Here is a 20,280-nt window from a genome sequence, read left to right on the forward strand (position 1 = left end):
TTTGTAATGCGTCAATTTTATTACATTTTAATACAACTAAAATAATTTACTCATGCTCGTTCTGCAGGACATTTGCGAGTCAATAAGTCGTATGATGTCGTCGTCTGATAAATTATTCTGAAAAACAAATAATAAATTTAACTCATTTAACTCAAAAAGAGAAAAATACAGTTTGAAATAATTATTTTAGTAACGTTTATTGCCTTCCCGAACTCTAATCAAATTAAGACAACGCCGTGGGCTACTTGTTGTTGAAGGTCGGCTGGTATCAAATTTCTGGATCTCGCCTTTTCGTGTAAATATTGCCCCACACAAGCTCAATAGGGTTTAAGTATGGGTCGCGTGCAGGACAGTCCAAAATTACAATAGTTACCTCTTAAAGATGCTGGTGTACTATCCTAGCAGCATGGAGATATGCATTATCAAACATTAACACAAAGCCTTCCGTATACAAGGACCGTAAGAAACAACATGTGGTTCTAAAATTTTGTAATGTAGTTATCAACAATTGTTAATCCTCTATCTAACAGTACTAATTCTATGTGTTTAATTTAATAGTCTATATTTTTTGTATTTTTGTGAATTTCTAATTTTAGATAAGAGAAAATAAGATTAAAACCAGATGATAAATAATGAAAAATAAGACATGAGCTTAACCTAATCAAAATTTTTTTGAGGTTACATTCACGAAGCAGTTTTGTTTTTAACCACAAACGTATTATGGTTTCAAATATTCTTCGATACCATTTGGTTTTGTTTCAATTCATTTCGTGTGAGTTTAGCCAACTGAAAACAACCCTAGACTTTCCCTTTTCCTATTCAAACAGTTCTACTTTGAACCTTTGCCACCAGTCGCCCAATTTTTCTTTTATTTCTCTGAAGAATTTTTATACAGACACACAACCGACTTTTTTCGAGAAATCGACTTCAATTTAATCAATTTCTCGACTCAAAAAACATGAGGAATCACTCCTGATGCTGCAGATTTCCAAAATTTTTAAAAACCTAAGGAAGGTTTAAGAATTATTAATATAATAAAGGTAAAAATAATGAAGGATATTCCAAATATTATCCGTGATTTATTTCAGGTACAGAAACTAATGTCACTTCCTAAAGACGGCCGTCGAACTCCCTTCGACAAGTATTTTAAAAATTAAAAAATTGAAAAAAAAATCGGTGAAAAACTTATGGTACATTTGAAGCATTGCATTATGGTTAAATGTAAACAAAAAAATTTTTAAGCCATGAGGATTTATGTTACCTCATACGGCTTAATCGCAAACGTGTTAATTTACGTTATTTTGCCTTCCAGTATGAACGTTATTCGACAACTTCTTAACAGAACTTATTTTTTTTCTTTTATTTCATTTTCGGTTTCTATATGGACTTAGTTTAAAGATACTTAACATAAACAAACATTATAAATTATGTATATGGGGATGTAGCTCAGTGGTAGAGCGTTCGCTTTGCATGTGAAAGGCCCCGGGTTCGATCCCCGGCATCTCCAATTTTTTTCAACTTTCTAGTAATATCTACAAATATTTTTTTTATATCTTTGTCTTATTTGATGATAGAGGAAACGATATAAAATGCATCGCATCATATATACAGGGTGTCCAGATACAAAATTTCAGAAATTGGTGACTTGTTTTGATTAATGGACACTATACGCGAAAATCCAGATACGTATTGCGCCCAATGGGTAATAATCCGTAATTTTAACACAAATGATCTGTATAATATAGTTTTTCTGTGATTTTACTTTCATTTTCCTCAGTACACCAAAAAGATATTGAAATAAACATTTTTTTCAATTCCTTTGCCAACCAAAAAATATAATTTTTTTACTACCGCGCGTACATTTTCGTTCGTATAAATTCACTTTACGCACTAGTGAGTAAAGAAACATAGTTTAACCAATAGTGCGTAAAAAGAATTATAATTAAAGTCTCCGTAGCGTAGTGGCTAGAGTACAAGGCCCACATGCGCGAGGTCCCAGGTTCAAGTCGCACTTAATATGATTTTTATTTTTCTACTTTTCTACCAATAATTGTTTTTAGATGGCATTTATTCATGTTGAAGAGGAGAGGAGAGAGAAAAATTTAATAACCTTACTCCACAAATAATATTAGTATTGTTAATAATTAAATTCGTTTTTTGTTTTGTTAATTTGTTCTAATCTTGAATAAAATATTCAAAATATTGATAAATTCATAATTTATTTTATGGGGAATCCATATATATATTTCTAAGGAAATATTAAACTTTCGCTAGTGGAAAAAATATTGTATGCAATTCGAGTGTAAAGGCCTATTTCGACTCGTGTGATTGCAACATTCAAATTCGTCGAAAAAAGGCTACTTTACACACTGTTACATAAATAACTATTTCAAAAATTAAATTCAAGAAGCATAAAAACGCGATCAAAACAAGAAAAATGTTACAAATAAAGCTGATAAATACTTTATCTGGCAAAAGGTATGAAGTAAACATGTGTACTCCATGTGGAACCATTACTTTACACCCAAAACAAAAAAATAATAAAAACAATGGACTGAAGAAAACCGGCTCCAAAGAAGACAAAGACCGTTCCATCTGCAGACAAGGTTATGGCGTCGGTTTTTTGGGATGTGTGAGGGAAAATTTTCATCTACTATTTTGAAAAAGGAAAAACTATAAACGGCGAGTATTATTGCGAAGAAATAAAGCAAAAACGGCCGCATTTGGCTAAAGAAAATTTGCTGTTTCATCAAGATAATACACCAGCTCACAAATCCGTTATTGCAATGGCCAAAATTAATGAATTAAAATCTGAACTGCTACCTCATGCACACCATTCGCCAGATTTATCTCCCTCGGTTTATTTTCTATTCCCAGACTTGAAAAAATGCCTCGGTGGTGAAAGATTTTTCGACAATTAAGAGGTGATTTCGGCTATTTTGAGGAGCTTATCGATTCATATTATAAAATTCGACAAAATCATCACTAATATAGTTAAAATAGATTATTACTTTTATGGCTTGATCCAAACAAAGTTCGGCTTCGTTTCGTCTGTCAAATTTGAAATTAAGCAATGCCAAATACCCCCATATTTCAGCGAATCTGTTATCCATGAGATTTCCTTCGGAAAAACATTCTTCGGCGCTCAATAAATCATTTTCCTGTAAAATAATTACATATTATAAAACCAAAAATTCATTTAAACAAATATGTACTTGATAATACAAGACGCCGGCTAGATACCACGTATATGGTGTAGGTTTATATTTACACGCCAGTAAAATGAATTTCCTTGCTTCTTGATCCTCCTCCAATTCCGCCAATACCCTCGCAAGATTGATACTCGTCAAATGCAAGTGATCGGGGCGATCAAATGATTCTAATGCGTGATAATATTGCTCTTTCGCTTCGACTTTTCTATCTAACGCCATCAAACAATGACCTGCAAGACTCGAAACAGCGTAATTCTAAAAACAGAGCGATACATCCTTCAATTATTCCGATTATTCAACTGGTTTTGAGCGTTTAATAGTGTGACGTGTACAGAACCGCGCGTCATCTGACGGCGTCCGTCATAACTTGATGTAATGAAAACTATAAGAGATGGTAAGTGGCTCTATCTATTATTGGGTAGAAAATGTTGTAGTTATTTCTAGAAAAAGCAGTTGGGTGTCAATGTCCGTACAAAACGGGCTGTTTTTTAGTTTCGGTCATTCGTTCTTAGAATGAACGATTATTTATTAAGAATTCATTCTAAAAAACAATAACTACACATAAAAGATGAAGCTACTTTTGAGTCTTCTACTTTTGTGACTCAGGCATCTAATGAACAATATTTAGCAGTGTAACAGTTTTACTAACTGTTCAATGTGAATTTCTTTCTGTTTGATGCAATGATAACAATATTGTGTATAACATACTTACGGAACCATAATATTTCAATGTTTCTTCGATATGATCTATGGCATGGCGATACAATTTCTTATAATAACAGATAGCTGCTAATAAATAATTCACGATACCTGGATTTGAATATATCTCTTGAGCTAAAGCTAATTCGCACCACTAAAAAATTTATTCAACTGTATTCAACTCGATAGTGTCTACATCTATTTACGTAATTTTGAAATAACTCCATCTATTGAGAATCCTGCCGACTACGAATTACGTACTGATTTACTGAAGGCTTCAAAACATAAGATGCCAAATCAGTGATGTTTATAGACTTAGTAATACTAGACCGACTATGGAGATATTTATGGTGAAAATGGTGAAAATAACACTGATCAACAGTGGTTTTGCTGCTATTGATATAAGGATTGATTTTAGATGCATTATTGGTCGCAATTTATGAAACTATCAATGATTTGCTCTCGATAAACATGAAATAAAATAAGATTTGTGTTTATAACAAGAGTTTTGTTCTGAAAAATTAGATACGTAGATAAGAATATAACGAAAACGTGTGTTATATTTGAATAAAACGCCTTCATCAGCTTTTCTATGAATGATGGAATGTTGCGGAATAATTTAGTCTCTTCAAAGATGGTCGCGCAAACATTCAAGATGAGGAACTACAACAACATTCAGTCTATACTTGGATTCAGCAAAGTTGAATCGAATTTTACTGTTGTCTGAAGTAATGGATGCCAGAAATGGTAACTCATCATCTCCGTGTATTTTTCGAATCGAACAAAAAACCTTATCGCTTATTTTGAGTTGGGAAAATTGGATCGCACTCCATATATTACCGATTTAACGCCTAGCGACTACAGTTGAATCTGGCGAGGCAGTATCATGACGAAGTTAAACCGACTATAACGAATAAATTATTTTCTTATTGCGTGATATACCGGGTGTCTTATTGAAAACGAACTTTATTTTTCCCCTCTTATACAAAATTCAAAAACATGAATTATGCAGTGAAATGAAATGGTCTTGAATTTTCAAATGCCCTTTATAACTGAGTGAATTTACGTATCGTACTAAGGAGTATTACAGGAAGAAGGTAAATGTGACAAATATACGGGGTGTAGCATTAAAGAGTTTGGTAATGTCCTCGAATAATTTCTACAATAACGTAATTATCACGCCCTGTAAACAAATTAAGACAATGATAATACAAACCTCGTAAAGTCTTAATTTCAATAAAAGTATGGCTGCGCGAAAAAATACAGTCTTAGGACAAATAGTACTAGTCCATACCAACTCATCGAATTCGTCAATATAATCAGTTGGCGGTTTCAGATCACTATATTTATTCGCCATTTCAATAGTTTTATCCATTCCCTCATAACTATCAATTTTCTGATAAAACAAATAAAAAATTGCCCATCCTGAAATTTAATTATATTAACCAACTTCTACTGTCCTTTGATATCAACAAACCTTCACTCCAAGTTGAATTATCAATCATTAAATTCAAAAAGCAAGTCTCGGCATCTTCTTTTTGTCCTTTGTTACATAACAATACTCCAAGTACCAACAAGCTGTAATTTAAACTTTTTAATGAAATCAATATTGGAACATTTTTAACTTTTCTAAAAAGTTAATTACAATTTAAACGCTCCGCTTGGTTTCAAATAAATTAAATCCTGATTAACATTTTGATTCAAGTATATTACGGATAGGTTAACACTAGTGACACCTATTAACGATTAGCCCAACGTAAGTACCAATAAGAACTGAGTATAATGAAACCTTAATTGCAGATTCCTGTAATCTTTCAAATTTCAATTGAACACTAGGAAATAGAACGCTGAACGTTCAAAGTCAATCTTTTTATTAAAATCGATATTTCTCAATATAGTTAGAACAAAAAAGAGACATTATTCAACTATAACATATATAAGTGGGTACTAGTGACACCTATGAACCAATTTGTTTACGTATAAACAAGTATAAACAAAATGTCACAAAAACTCAATAACAGAATCCTTTAATCTATTATTATTCTAGCAACTAGCAGATCGTCCATTTTTACTCCAATGTAAAGCAAATTCCGAAAACGTTCATTAAATTGTTTCAAGTATAATCGAAAATAAATAGAAAAGGTGAAAGAGTAAGTATATATTCGAACCGACGAAACTAATATAAATGATTACTATATTCAAAAGTTGAAGCACTATGACTAGCGACATCTAGAAACTGATAGCACTCACACATAATTCGGAAAGTTAACATTAATTACATGTATCAACTAATAGCTCAGTTAAAGAAGGATTTCTGTAAATTCGTCCATGTTTAATCCACTATAAATTGAATTTTGAAAACGTTTTTTTTTTGAGAATTACCAGGCAAAAATTTACAAAAAAGGTAAAAAAAGTGTATTGAAATTCAAAAAACTAATATGATTGATTACTATAATAAGTTTAAAACACTTCAACTAGCAGCATCTATACACTGACAACATTCACAATTAATAATAAAAACGTAATCTTACACAGATTTCTGTATTCACCTATGGTTCTATTAATGATATAAAAATGTAGAATGTGAAAATTTTAGCAAATTGTCCATATTTAATCTACAATGAATATAATGAATGATGCAATTGTATCCACATCTATGAACGAATAGTTCAGCTCAAAGTTAATAAACGAAACTGCAATTACAGATTCCTGCAATCTTCTATGTATCTTCAATTTATTGAGGAATATAGACAAAGCGTATATTGGCGTATATTTTGAAAACATTCATTGGATTGTTTCTAGTATTATTAAATCAAAATAAAAAAAATGTAGAAAGGTCGAACCTAACAAACTAATGTAATTGATTACAATATTCAAAAGTTTAGAACGCGACAACTAGCGACATCTTTAAGCTAAACGAAAAGCTACATAGCGTCATCAACAGATTTCTGTAATCATTTATAGTTCTGTTAATCATACGAAAATGTAGATAGCGAATATCTCATTAAATCGTTCATACTTAATCTACAAAAAATATAATATTGACAAGGATAAATCTGATTAGTATTTTAAAGATAACAAAACCAAAGGAGAAAATTAAAAATCGGATGATACACATGCTACTTGTATTTGAAAACTTTGATGCGTTATCCAAAAACCAATATCAATTGGATTTTTTAATTTCTGCAGTTGTACTTCTATTATTTACCTATATTTATGTTCCTGTTTCAACAGCGCTTCTTTCATACACTCGTATGCTTTATCGTCTTCTCTTTGTTCTAAAAGATATACACCATAATCTAACCAACAATCTGCATTGTTTGCATCGTTACAAATTCTCTACAAAAATTAAAAAATAGGAAAGTTTTTTCATTGAGTCTCAAAAAGTTATTGTGGCGACACCTATCAAATTATAGCTAAGGCTTAGTATATTATAGAAATCTATATAAACAAAAAATTAATAAAATTCAAAAAGGTTTTTAGATATAGTAAACTGTATGTTCATGTACAAGTTCTTCTAAACAATATAAAGCTTTTATCACTATACAGATCCGTTACTTCAAATTTAAATTTACATTTGATATGTTCATTATTATACCTTGAGAAGCTACAAGTAATGACGCCTAGGTAATGATGGGTCAAATAGGAAAATATCAAATTTCAAAGCAACACAATATATTTTTCACTGTGTTATTATTTTTTTTGACTACATTCGTATATTTTTATATTTATAAGGTATGGTAATTACCTCTAATAAATATCTTTCGGCCAATTTAGGTTTATCTACATCCAAAGCTTCTTTAGCAAAAAAGAAAAATTTATCTGTTTTCTCCAATGCCGTAGTAGGTTCCATGCCATGGCACATCATGGTATTAATGATTTGATTCATTCTAGATATTAAAAAAACAAATACCTAAAAATTTGCCATATTAATATTTTCCAAACAATAAAAATCGAATTTTCATATGTTTTTCTACAAAGAGAAACAAAGTACATAATTTTTGAAATATACCTCGCCAACGAACTTCTGAAATTCTCTGCTATTTTGAAAATCGTCCTTTTGAAACTTTTTGCTCACCAATAAACTGGTAGCTTGAGTAATAGAACTCACATAAGATTCATAGATACCCTCAACTTTGAGAAAATTTAGGAATCTCTTGGTGATGTCAGTAAAAGTTTCTGAAAACCAATAATTAATTTTTCCTATTCAAACCACAAGTTGTTTAATGGGATATTGCACACAAAATAGTTTATAAAAATATAATTTCATTGGTCTATTTCGTCTATACATGAGTAATCACATCAATTACTCATTCAACGATACATAATAACACGTCAAATTTCTATAATTGAACCTAGAGATTAATTGTTTTTAAATAATTGGAATAACTTAAGTATCAACAAATTTATTTCAATTTCAAAATTAATTACTTCTGATTTTAACTGTTTTTTATTGGTATTAATCACATTTACATGGATTTTCACATAAAATCATGACAATTTCCTTTTTGAATAAACTCAGTAACATTATGTTTGGTGAAAAACCATTCAAATGTGATTGAAAATATAATGCAATCTGATAGTCTATTAATTATTTTCTTACGATTACATTAAAATTGTGTTGATATCATCATCTACCGCACATATTATTAACTACGTATTTATCTCTTTATGAATCTTTTCTTGCAAGCAATCATTATTTAATTATTAAATATCTCATTTTATAAGGTGATTCTCGTCACAATACAATCTGTCACAAAACCACTCCTGTACAAAACCAATAACATGATTGCAGCTGACCAATAAGATCACGCGATTTGCACGTCAAACGAACGTAGATAGGAAGTCAATCTGAATTCAATACTTGTACATGTTTTTGATATAAAATTTAAATGTCTTGAAATTAATCAAATAGTTGGTGATATCGGAATGCAGTAAATTTCATGATATTTTATAGACAGAGATTAATTAATTCTCTCCAAAAATTAATTTAAATTAAATTAAAAGTGAAACCAGTAATACAATGAAGTATATCGTGTTGCCTATCTTTGATAATCAATATAAACAAATTTTTTCTTTAACTTAACATCGTTAAATGGATATTTTCAACCAATTTATCACGTTATATACTTAAAAATGTTTTTCCATAACGTTATATAGGCGATAAAAAAGTTTCTAGACACAATAATAAATATAATTCACTATGCCTGTGCCTAATTTTTATATGCATTTTAAGAATATAACTATACAAGTTTATTATATTATATAATCAATAAAATGAATGAATTTTGTCTAAAAAAAAAATGGAAATACCTTTTTCGGTAGATGGTGGCGGATTCTCCTCCAAAAAAACAATAAATTTCTGATTTAAATCTGTTATCATGGACCCTAACACTTCTTTATAATAATCGAACGTCATACACGGGGACAGGAAACATTTTTTGTTGAGAAATTTATTTTCTTCTTTTTCTTTCAATAACATCGACAATCTATAAGAACCGATTCTATCTGTATACACTTAAGCTACCATTATACAAGGATGCTAGCATCCCGGATGCTAGCATCGACACTTTGAGTCGAATATGTGTTGGGATGCTAGCATCCCGGACTGCTATTTTATTTTAATTTTTTGCCGGTCGTCAATATGGCCCCAACGAATCAAGAGATGTTACTAATTAAGAAAAGAAGGCGTCGTGCGAAAAGGAAGTTTAGTGTGGACCCCATTTTAGCTGTCCGTCGCGTTAAAAGCCTGCATTTTACATTGTTTGATGAAACAAAACTGAGATTTCTACTCAGTTACACATGCAAATCCAAAAGGAAACTACAAGCCCAACAAAACATAACGTTGAGACAAGCATTAAATATCTGTTGACAACAAGAAGCGATGAACTATACTGAGAAACAGGACCGCAAAAATGATTGGACATCTTGAACGACGGGACAGAGTAGTTGGCAACACATTCTAACCAGGAATTAATGGAGCTCATCAAGTACACCAGAAAGGATTATAACAAAGCCTCCCAGAATCTCCCAAAGAGCTCAAGGTAGAGGAAGGAGTCTACGCGCGAAGCTGTGACGCGAACGAGGATGAGGACCTGTAGAAGGACTACAAGGAGGGGTGGAATGTACTTCTTCTCATCCATCCGAGGATTTATCCGGTGGTGTATGCTTGGAAGGACGGAATTTCTCACGCACAATGTTTGTATACAAAGCAGAGTATGAAGTAGTTGGTGTCTTCTAAAGGCTAATTTTACTAGTGAATTTCAAAGCTCAAACGTCAGTTTGAACTACAGATATTGACTTTTTCACGTTTAAACGTTACCGGCGGTCTGGGGATAGTTTAAACTTCAGATTATCATGAAACTGAAGATCCGAACTAAACTTTTTCAGATTGTTCACATTTCTACAATATTATAAATGGTTTTGGTAAAACGAAGTCGACGATGATGATGAAGAAATTATCAACAATTGCACCACTTATTTTTCAAATTTGGTGTACTATTCACGGTCCAGTTAAAACAGAAAACAGAGAAATGAGAATTGTGATAAAATTGTTAAAAGAAATAATGAAAAAATCATAAAATCACACAGGGTGGGATTGTATGCACTAATCTACAGAATATGTGCAGAATAGTTGTAGACCAAGCAAGGAAAAGATTTGAAACAAGATGGAAAGACCAGGTAAATACAGATTTGAGTAGTATGAGAAAGGACACCCAATTATGGATAAAAAAATCAATTCTCATGTCAATATTTGAATGAACAGCGACACATTTTCAACTTTCTTCACTCAGGTAAAGTCTTTTTTATTTCACAATCAGATCTGAAGATGGCTCTGCCAGAAACAGTTGACGAAAATGAGGTAGCATTGAATGAGTTTTTGTTTGTAGAGCTTAGGAATTTTGGTTCGTTCTGAAATTTTGTTATATAACAATCATAGTACTCACTCTTCTCTTAAATCTTCAATTTTCCGCGTAAGTACTAACGGACTGGATAGTTCTATGGTGACTATAACAAAACAAGGTTTTCCATCTTCGTTATAAATAGGAACGCTGGGTTCTGGTTCTGGTGGTGGAATTGGCTTAGAAGGAAGTTTCTGAAATACGTACAATATTTGTAATACGAAAAAGATTAGGGATTAAAGATGAACAAACTTCTGCCATATCTTGTCCTTTCGATAGTTTCATTTTAGATGATTTAGAACTCTTGTTAGATTTGTTATCTTTCTTTGATAGATTGTCTTTTCCTTCTCTTTCTCTAGTTTCTTTGCCGTTTTTTTCCTTTGATTCCTTTTTTGGGATCGGAACGAAAAATGAATCTTCCAATCCACCGTATTTGGTAGCTTCGTCAACGGAAAATGTTGTTAGTGGAGCAGCAACTCGTATCCGTTTTACTGAAAATTCAGTAAAATTCATTCGCACGAATATTGTAAAAAGAAGAAATTGATTGTGGATAAAGTAGAAGCGTGATTCAAGACATCTTTATATTTATTCGAAGCTGGTAGGTTGCTAAACGTAAAATTTCTCACCACCAGGATATAGCAGCGCAGCTACATCTAATACGGCCATCAAATGTAAAAATTGTCCAACTTTACCAGTTTTTTTGGCACCGAAATCAAGAGGTTTAGCATATATACCCAATGAAGTATTTTTCTGAAAAATTATACCGTAATATTTAAGAAAAAAATTGTTTATATTGTACCACATATGTGAGGGTTCATTGCCGGCAATTTAATTTCTTACCAGGACTCTAAAGAATACGTAAACTAGTAAAATTCATGAGTAAACTTCAAGTGAGAATAGATTCTGTAATGTTCTTCTTATTTATTTAAACTTTTTCTTGTTACAAAACGAGTAAGAACAATTATTACTCATGTAATAAATGTATACACTTACTATTCACTAACACTTGCACTAATTTATTTAAATACACAGTTTAGTTTACGTGTCACTATCCCGATGAGTTCACTACGGTATCAAATTATTCATTGACTCCTCTGCTGCTCAAGAATCGTTTTATATATACTCAACTCACGTTGTTTGTTTCCTAGAAACCTCAATTCATCATAAACTAACGAACTAACGAACAGTGATCGTGTTAGTGTCCACGGTTTCCTCGAAGTTTGAATTTATTTTGATCATTTTATATTTTTTGGTTCAGCTTTTCATTTCCTCGGTGGGAAATTACAAGAAGTAGGCAGATTGAGGCATTGGAATCGGATCACTTCTTACCAATGAACGTATAACCTTACCCTCACCCCTCTTTTGGGAATGGTTTCAAAAGTAGGATTCGAAACGTCGAGAATTTTCAAAATTCCAACGGTAAACCCAGATATTTGTTTGTGTGTACCTTTTGTGTGTATCCTTTTATTCTTGTAAAAATTTTTGCATTTTATTTGCGGCAATTGTGATTTCACACGATTTTCTTGGGCGTCCTCTTTTTCTCTCTTCCATACTGTTCTCCATTCTACAAAGGTTTCAAAACTATCTAAGCCGTTGTTTATCAATTGTTTTAATCACAGATACGACATTCCAGTCTTCTCTTAATCGTTTTGTTTCATATTTCTGTTTCTGTTTTCTGAATACACGTTTGACTCTGCGTAACTACTTCATTTCAGCTGCTTGAATTTTGCTTCTGAGTGAGTTTGTAAGTAAATAAGTGATTAGATAAGTAAGTAAATTTACTTCTTATAAATCGGAATCAAAATCAAAAGACTGTCGCAATCAATATTGACAATTAGTAGCACGATCATCTCATTGGCCTCCACGTTTTCAGGCCTCACATTATTTACTGCGTCCAAAAACAACTGTTTAACATCATTCATTCCAAAAAAAATTATTTTTTCGTAAAACTTCCCCCTTTATCTGTATCCATATCCGTTCAATCGGGTCTAGTCCGCAATGACATGGTGAAGATCTAACCGACTACATTCCACGATGTTCTGCAATTTTGAATTTCTCGTTTTTCACCACTTGGTTTTGGGAATTTTCACCAAAATTGTCGAGTGTTAACTTGCATTATCCATTACTAGTATACAGTACTGATGAAAAAGATCATTTGTTCGAACCAGTCTTTAAAAACATCAACATTCATGTCCACCTTCAACAAAACCGTTTGAACTGCCGATCTGTATTATCATCAGTCTGGGTCCCTTTTCGTGTTGGTGGATATAAACCAGTAGATGAATTATTTGCAAAAGCCTGTCTTCTACTCGTAACATTTCCATTGTGCCACAATTTGTATAAGGAATTTTAATGGAACCAGGTCTCAAAAAACATAATATAAATAGGTAACAAACCTAAACTAGTCGCTACAAAAACTATGAATAAGCACCGTCCACCAAATGTTAGCTTCGATTAACATATAGTTTTTTATTGGTTTCAATTAACCTGTTATAGGTGCCTTTTTGAATTTAATTAAAATCCTAATCAAGGTATATTTACAAGTAATCATTGTCCGATATGTTTCTAACAAATCAAGCCCAAATACACGGTTCTAAATTGCCGAAAGCAAAAAAAAATATTTCAACAAATCCCTATTTCCTTAACTCGTACAAATTTTTCGGAATTCTCCAGAATAGTGGTAAATAATCTTTAATATGAGTTTTTCATGAATATTATTCCAAGCTCCGGGTCTAAGCTTTCTAATATCGTGATTATAAATGAAGAATACAGTTAGAGTTTCGAAAAACTTGAGCAAATCTAAAAATTTTTTATTGCACGATCAAAAGTTTGTTGATTGTCGAGTTCCTGCAAAATTCCAAGATATTGTACAAAAGTGTATGAATTCTTTTTTCTTTTCGATGTAGAGATTATCTCAAAAGCTTAACGGTCTATATCAGTGGGCAATAATATTTATATATATTTTTTTCGGTGAATTTCCTTGCTCAACTAATACAAAAATAAGTAAATGCCATAGTAGAATCGTATGTACATTCCACGGCTACTATTTTCCGTTCAAACATTCTTACGTGAATAAAATGCTAAAAAGCACTCATACTATAAACACCAGCCTCCAGAAATTATAGTACGGGAGCTTAGCGATAAATATAAATTACTCACAATTTTCTCTTTGGTGCTAACATAGAATTCCAAGACAATTTTTCTGTATACTCTTATATGATTAACTAATTGAGTGACGGCATCTTTTAACATTAAATGTCTCTTTATCATAGCAAATTGCAATCGGGGACTTTCCGTTTCTATATGGCTTTCGAAATTCGATTCAAATTTACAAATTATGTCTTTGTTAGAAAGCGGAGTGCTGAAAGCATAAATAGTTAGTCCGTTATAATATTCACGTTTTTTTTTTTTTAAATCATTATCATTTATTTCTTGATATTCGTTCAAGAAAATCCGTTTTGTGTCTAATTAAAAAGAGTGTAGTATTATTATTAGTGATGGAAAGTAATAGTGAAGAAAGTTCAAACTGCACACCAGAAGATGTTGTTGATTCGGCAACTGCAGCGATATTATTTGTAACATCTTTCAAGTTGCTTTAATATTCGGCAAAACCAACGACAATTTCGAAATTGACTAAGTTGTTTAGAAGAGGGTAGTTTGTGCAAAAAAGGAAATCACCCATGAAGGTTCACTTTGGATGTTTTTATTTTATTTTATAGAAGGCCTTATTCAACAACAATGCATAGAATCGCTTCCGTCGTACGTCTGTCAATAATTAATGTCAAGAAGGTCGGCCAAAATCGATTGTCATTTCGAGATACATCCGATGTTGTGCACAAAATAATTAAAGAAGATCGACATGTGATTAACAGACAGATAGAGGCGTCTCTTAGGATTTCGCAGACTCCAATACAATCGATTTTGCAAGAAAGTATGAGAAAGATATATTCCAGATGAATTCCACATGCCAGCTCCCATAGAGCACAACAAACAACTGAATGAGAACATCGAATAAATTTTTCTGTTAAACAAAAGATGCGAAAACAGCGATTTTCATCACATTAAAAAACTATTGAAAACTTGTTTTCACGATGTCAGCTTTAGAGTGGAGAAAATTTCCTCATTTTAAAGTTTTTTCGCGAATGAAACTGTTTTATTTGGCACGCACAAACTATTCTTGTCGCACGCAAAATGACTGTGAAAACTGCTAAAATTGGAACAAAAAATTGATAGATTAATTAATTTTATTTATTTCTTGTTTAGAATAGATTTATTATTGGTAATTTGATATTAATTAATATGTATTTATTGTTTTTTTTTTCAGCTTTTGTTTTCTCGGGAACAATCGACAACTTATAGCACTAGCTGCACAATATATTCCCCCATACTTACGTATATAGAGTGGCGTTTGCATCGCCATTAACTCTAGTTGTACCAGGCCACAGCTTCGCAATATTCCCTTTGGTGACAGTAACCATGGTTGGATTCGTAAATAACAAGGGCGATTTTTTCTAAAAGTACATACAAGAGTCCACATTTCAGTGATTAAAAACAGGCTAAAAGTTAATATACAACTTTGTTTTGAACGATACACCCAACTTCAATCAAAAATGGGCCAAATTTTGATAGTGGGACGAAACACGACGATTTGATTAGTGAATTAATTAGTAATAGCTGATAAATATCGAGAAAATACGATCGAAATCTGAGTAAAAATTGCGGCATTCAAAATGAATGGTACCCTCCAAGTGATCCCCATCTCTAACATGTCAGAATGGTGTCTTGATTCGATCGAAAAAAGATTAACAAAATTTTGACAACTTTCGAGTGTAGGTTTCAAAAATCTTATCAAAAAATTTGTATGCCATTGCACTTTTCATGTAAAAAAAAACATTTTTTGCGAGCCCCACAACAAAAATCAGCTTGATATTAATAAATTCTCGTCAAAACGAAGCCTTATATTAACTTTCAGCCTGTTATTAATCACTGAAATCCCTTATATGTGAGCCTGTGAACTAGATATTCAATAAAAGAGTCAAGATCTTAAAAAATGCGGCAACATATTGATAGAAAAGGTAAGACCCCTAATGCCCGATCCACACTCTCTATGAGGCTACACAAGGGAACGCATGGGCGAATTGTAGAGTCCAAGATCAAGACAGCATGAACTAAATAGAGAGTGTGGATGGCTAACACTCCTGTTACCTCGCCAAGACTAGTGTCGAGAGTCTGTAATAGGCATGAAATACGCAGAGAGAAGCAGTAGTCTAAAGGATAACTTCCTAGGTTGATTGTTTCCAAGTCAAACTCTAATAATAGACGTTTATGATAACTGATATAATTTTGTTAACCTGGTGTAGTTGTATTAAGTATTTTACGCATTTTTCTTAAGGAGATGCGGAAGCCAAATAACGGATTCCACTAGGAGAGCTGATGGATATGTGGGACTCCCCAACCCCCTAAACTGTCATCTTCTGTCATTTCCGTCCAACCAATGACGTATACATTCTACCTTGTGCAGAAAATTATTATAGCATTGTGTGATGTATTACTGAAGTTATTAAATGGAATGGTTTTAATTTTCATTCTATTAGAATAAAAAATGATTTTGATCAGCAGTAAATCTGGATCTGTTTCCTTTCCCTTTTTGTTTTCGCTAACGACTCAGTCAGGGTCATTCCGTTTTCCAGTTTTGCCAGTGCCTCACGCACTTCTTCGTGTGTCACGTAATCTTCTTCTAAATCTTCTTCCGGGTCATTATTATCTGCATAATCTTCGTTATCATTTGCTCCTGATCCATATCTCTTACATTTTTTGTGATAATTCCAGTATTAACTCTTATAATACAATTGCCTTTGGAAATAGTTTGTTTGGTCTATCGTTGGTTTAATCTTTCCATCCTTTCAAATGGTTATAAGAAAAACGAATGTACATAATAGGATGCTTTTCCTTTCTATATAACATTGTATTCTCAATGCCGAATTGATTGATTGGACGATTATTTTTCATTTTACACCAACGAAACCCTGTCCTGTCCCTGGATATCTTTTCTTTATGTTTCTACTTCTGTAACATGCGTTATATCGAGTGTTTCTCTTTTTATTGGGTATTGAAAACATCGGTGTTTCACAAGTATCAACCTTTTGTCTTAAAATTTTAATTCGCCCAATCGTTTGAGGACTCACACCAGAGACTGCAACAACAACACGTTCTTGAACGTCATCATCTAGTTTATAATTTCACGACTTTGACCTTGTCTCGGGGGGTTTTTCCACATTTGCCAAGCTCTAAATATTCGATTTAATCCACAAAATATCTTTCTAGATATACGAGAATTGGCCATATCGATTTAATTAAGATGATTCAACTTTCTAGTTATCTAGTTTCTGTATTTTCTTTTTATAGTGCTTCCTCGAGCTCTTTTGGATGGCTTCATCTGGTATATTTTCCCAATTCAACAACTGCTGAATCATTAGTGTGGGTACTATATGTCGAACTAATCGTTTTAGAACGTGTTAAAGGTGTTAAGTAAGGTCTGCACTATATTTTGGCAAGTCTAGTAGGTGCAGAACGGCTGGAAAGACAAAACAATCTAATATTTGGTCCAAATGAACACATGCGGCATCAAAATATTTGAGATATCCAACTGAAACACGGAGTAGAGGTAGATCACGAAAGGGGTGGATGGTCAGCTTAGAGGAAAGGTATCGAAGAAGAAACAGGCGTTAGACCTATTATGGAAGAATAGAGAAGAAGAGATATAAGCATACTCACGCCAGTATGCATGGGTAGCATAACGCAAGCCCAATAATCCATGTCTTCGGACATGACTAACGGCGTATTGAATAAAGTTTCTAATGTAAAATTCAAAAAAGTGGGATCTCTCAATTCTAAATCTTCGTCTATAGAAACCGTCACCAACACTTTTGGATGGGCTTTGAATGATAACATTCTATCGTCAAAATAATGATCCAAAGGTTTAATCAATAATGCTTGAGTGAATTGTTTATTACCTGAAATTAGCGAATTATATTTATTACTGAAACTCCATGTCAATAATCACTGGAGGTTGAGATTACGTACCATAAAACAATGGTAGAAAGTCCAAACAACACATTCCAAAAGCAGTGGATTCGTATGTGGTTTCAACTTCAACTGATTCAGTGTTAGTTTCCAAAGAAGAAGATGTTTTTGATAGGGAAGTTTTTATAAGTTTTTTGGATTCTTTACGAACAGGTTTGTCTGTTTTCGGTTTCTCTGCGCCTTTAGCACTACCTAAGGTATTATCAACATCAATTCCTTATTAATAATTGCAAAGAATATTAACGCTCATTATTTAGTGATGTTATATGTATAATGGAACGAATACGATTTCCGTGGCGCCTGGATTTGACTATGCCATTTTGTAAATCGACCCAAAATAAGTCGAAAATGAGGAATAAAATTTTTCGATATCTCGCTTCGTTTTCGAGATATCGATACTTGAAGTTGGGAAAATTTATTTTTATTCAGTATATGTATATATCAACCTAATCTAACCTAACCTAACCTTTTCGTGGTGTACTTAGAGTATAAACAGTTCAAAAATCGTGAAATAAACACGCCTCTTTACGCTGGTCAATCAGATTTAACTGCAATTGTTTTTTATACATAGCTACAGACAGGGTACAATGAAAAAATTAATAAATTGTTTACAGAATCCCAATCTTGCCGCCTTAATGTACCTCCTAATGACTAATGGGCGGAGCTTATAACCTCATAATCGCCATTATTGTCTGCATGCGCCGATATTTAAATTATTTCAATCAAAATTTAAACTAATGAAAATTTTACAAAAACTTATACAACCAGAAATATAAATAAGACGTTTAAAGCTAAAAGACAAATATTTTGGAAATTTCAAAATTCCGTATTAACGTTTTCAGAATTTTAGTTTCTCTCGAAGAGATGACGTCATGTTAGTCAATACGGGAAGTAGTTAAGACAGTTAAATACGCGCCGTTATTTGAATTATTCCAAAAGAAATACAAATAATCTAAGATTACATATTTGTTTTCATTATTAATTAATTTTTTTTAAAATATTCTATAAGTTACAAAAAAATTGAGAAAAATATTTTTTTGGAACTTTACCTTTATTCTTGCCTTTCTTATTTTCTGATATTTCTAGTTTTTTATTGTTCATAGCTTCATACATGCTGACAATGCTATCAAATGATTTGATCGGCGGGATTAAATGTAATTGGGTATTCAGTTGCATTTGTGGATAAAGAGATTTGTCCATTGCACCTTGAATTTGATCAACAAAAACTGAAAATTCAAAAATAAATGAATATACTAACAAAACTATTGCAATTAGTTTATTTAATGTGTGTGATAAAACTAAAAAATAATGGAAAGATTCGTAATACGAAATTATATCAAATTTTTGAAAATTTCGAAGCCTACGCTATTATTCATTAAACTGTATAATGACTACCATTTCAATCAGTAGCCATTTAATATGAAATCCAACCCTTGTATAAGAATATTTTCTTAAAATTATTTTTTTTGGATGTAGAGTATTGTTTTCTTTGCGTACATGTAGCTGGAGAACTTATAAGGGCATCAAGCTCTTTCGTATTATTAATATCCACTATGAAACTGAAATTTTCGTCAACAAGAATAAAATCATCATCCGTTATGGGTACCGCAGATGTAACACCTACAACATCTTCTCCATATTTAATTTTTGTCTGTATATCGGCTATTGGAAAAAATGGCTTCTGTAAAAAAGGAATAAATATTACATTTGGATATTATTTTACATTACACTTCCGTATAAAGGTTATCTATATATTGATATATTACAGAGTTCTGCTGCTGGTCAAATCGGAACAAGTTGTTAGTTGATAATTTGTCTGGTAGATGGTAATATGTTCGCACGTGTATTGATGTCAGTATAATCAATAGTATGTTTAAATAGAAACAGCATTTGATTTAGAAGAAAAAATACGTTAAGCTTTTTTTAACGATTTTTTTATCATTTAAACTTACTATATTTTGATAGCTTTCTACATGAATAGTAATTGTTCTTATTTTAGCTTCAGGTATAGGTTCGATATTTTCGTCTTGGACCAGTCTAGCGATGGACTGAAACAGTTTAATAAATTAACTTTGGCAAAACCGATATATTCGGTCAGTTTATTTGAATTTACCATTTTGGAAACTTCTGTTCCACTTTTACTTTTTTTGGAAGGCATTTTGTGTAATTAACTTTGAAGTTTTAAAATTAAAATGTCTTTGTAGAAATGTCAAAGTAGAATAGCATAATTTGAACAAAAAATACCTATATGAATATTCAGTCATAAATTTCATAGTATACTTGAAAATATTTAAATAAATGTGATGTAATATCATTACACAAATGAAATTACCAAACAATAAAAATTTTGTATGAATTCATTTCATAAAAATTTTACAACACTT

General features: G+C 32.0%; 1 protein-coding gene and 1 non-coding gene across 2 annotated transcripts; one reads left to right on the top strand and one right to left on the bottom strand.

Annotated features, from left to right (window-relative positions):
* On the bottom strand, nt 1–20,104 carry LOC130893236 (cilia- and flagella-associated protein 70-like). Its single transcript, XM_057799157.1, has 21 exons — nt 20,010–20,104; nt 19,849–19,944; nt 19,394–19,577; nt 18,946–19,122; nt 17,897–18,088; nt 17,588–17,826; nt 15,206–15,324; nt 13,973–14,174; nt 11,440–11,563; nt 11,066–11,304; nt 10,859–11,007; nt 9,225–9,400; nt 7,924–8,090; nt 7,660–7,824; nt 7,120–7,250; nt 5,389–5,489; nt 5,128–5,336; nt 3,925–4,065; nt 3,216–3,467; nt 3,012–3,161; nt 1–117 (listed from the first exon to the last, which is right to left on the bottom strand). Exons 1-21 carry the CDS (start codon nt 20,052–20,054, stop codon nt 37–39), a joined length of 3,339 nt encoding a protein of 1,112 aa, XP_057655140.1. The 5' UTR covers nt 20,055–20,104; the 3' UTR covers nt 1–36.
* Nucleotides 1,436–1,507, top strand: Trnaa-ugc (transfer RNA alanine (anticodon UGC)). The gene has a single exon. It is a non-coding gene; the product is annotated as a tRNA-Ala (tRNA).
* Nucleotides 20,105–20,280: the final 176 nt, after the last annotated feature.

The sequence above is a fragment of the Diorhabda carinulata genome, chromosome 4, assembly GCF_026250575.1.
Source record: "Diorhabda carinulata isolate Delta chromosome 4, icDioCari1.1, whole genome shotgun sequence".
NCBI classification, from domain to species: domain Eukaryota; kingdom Metazoa; phylum Arthropoda; class Insecta; order Coleoptera; family Chrysomelidae; genus Diorhabda; species Diorhabda carinulata.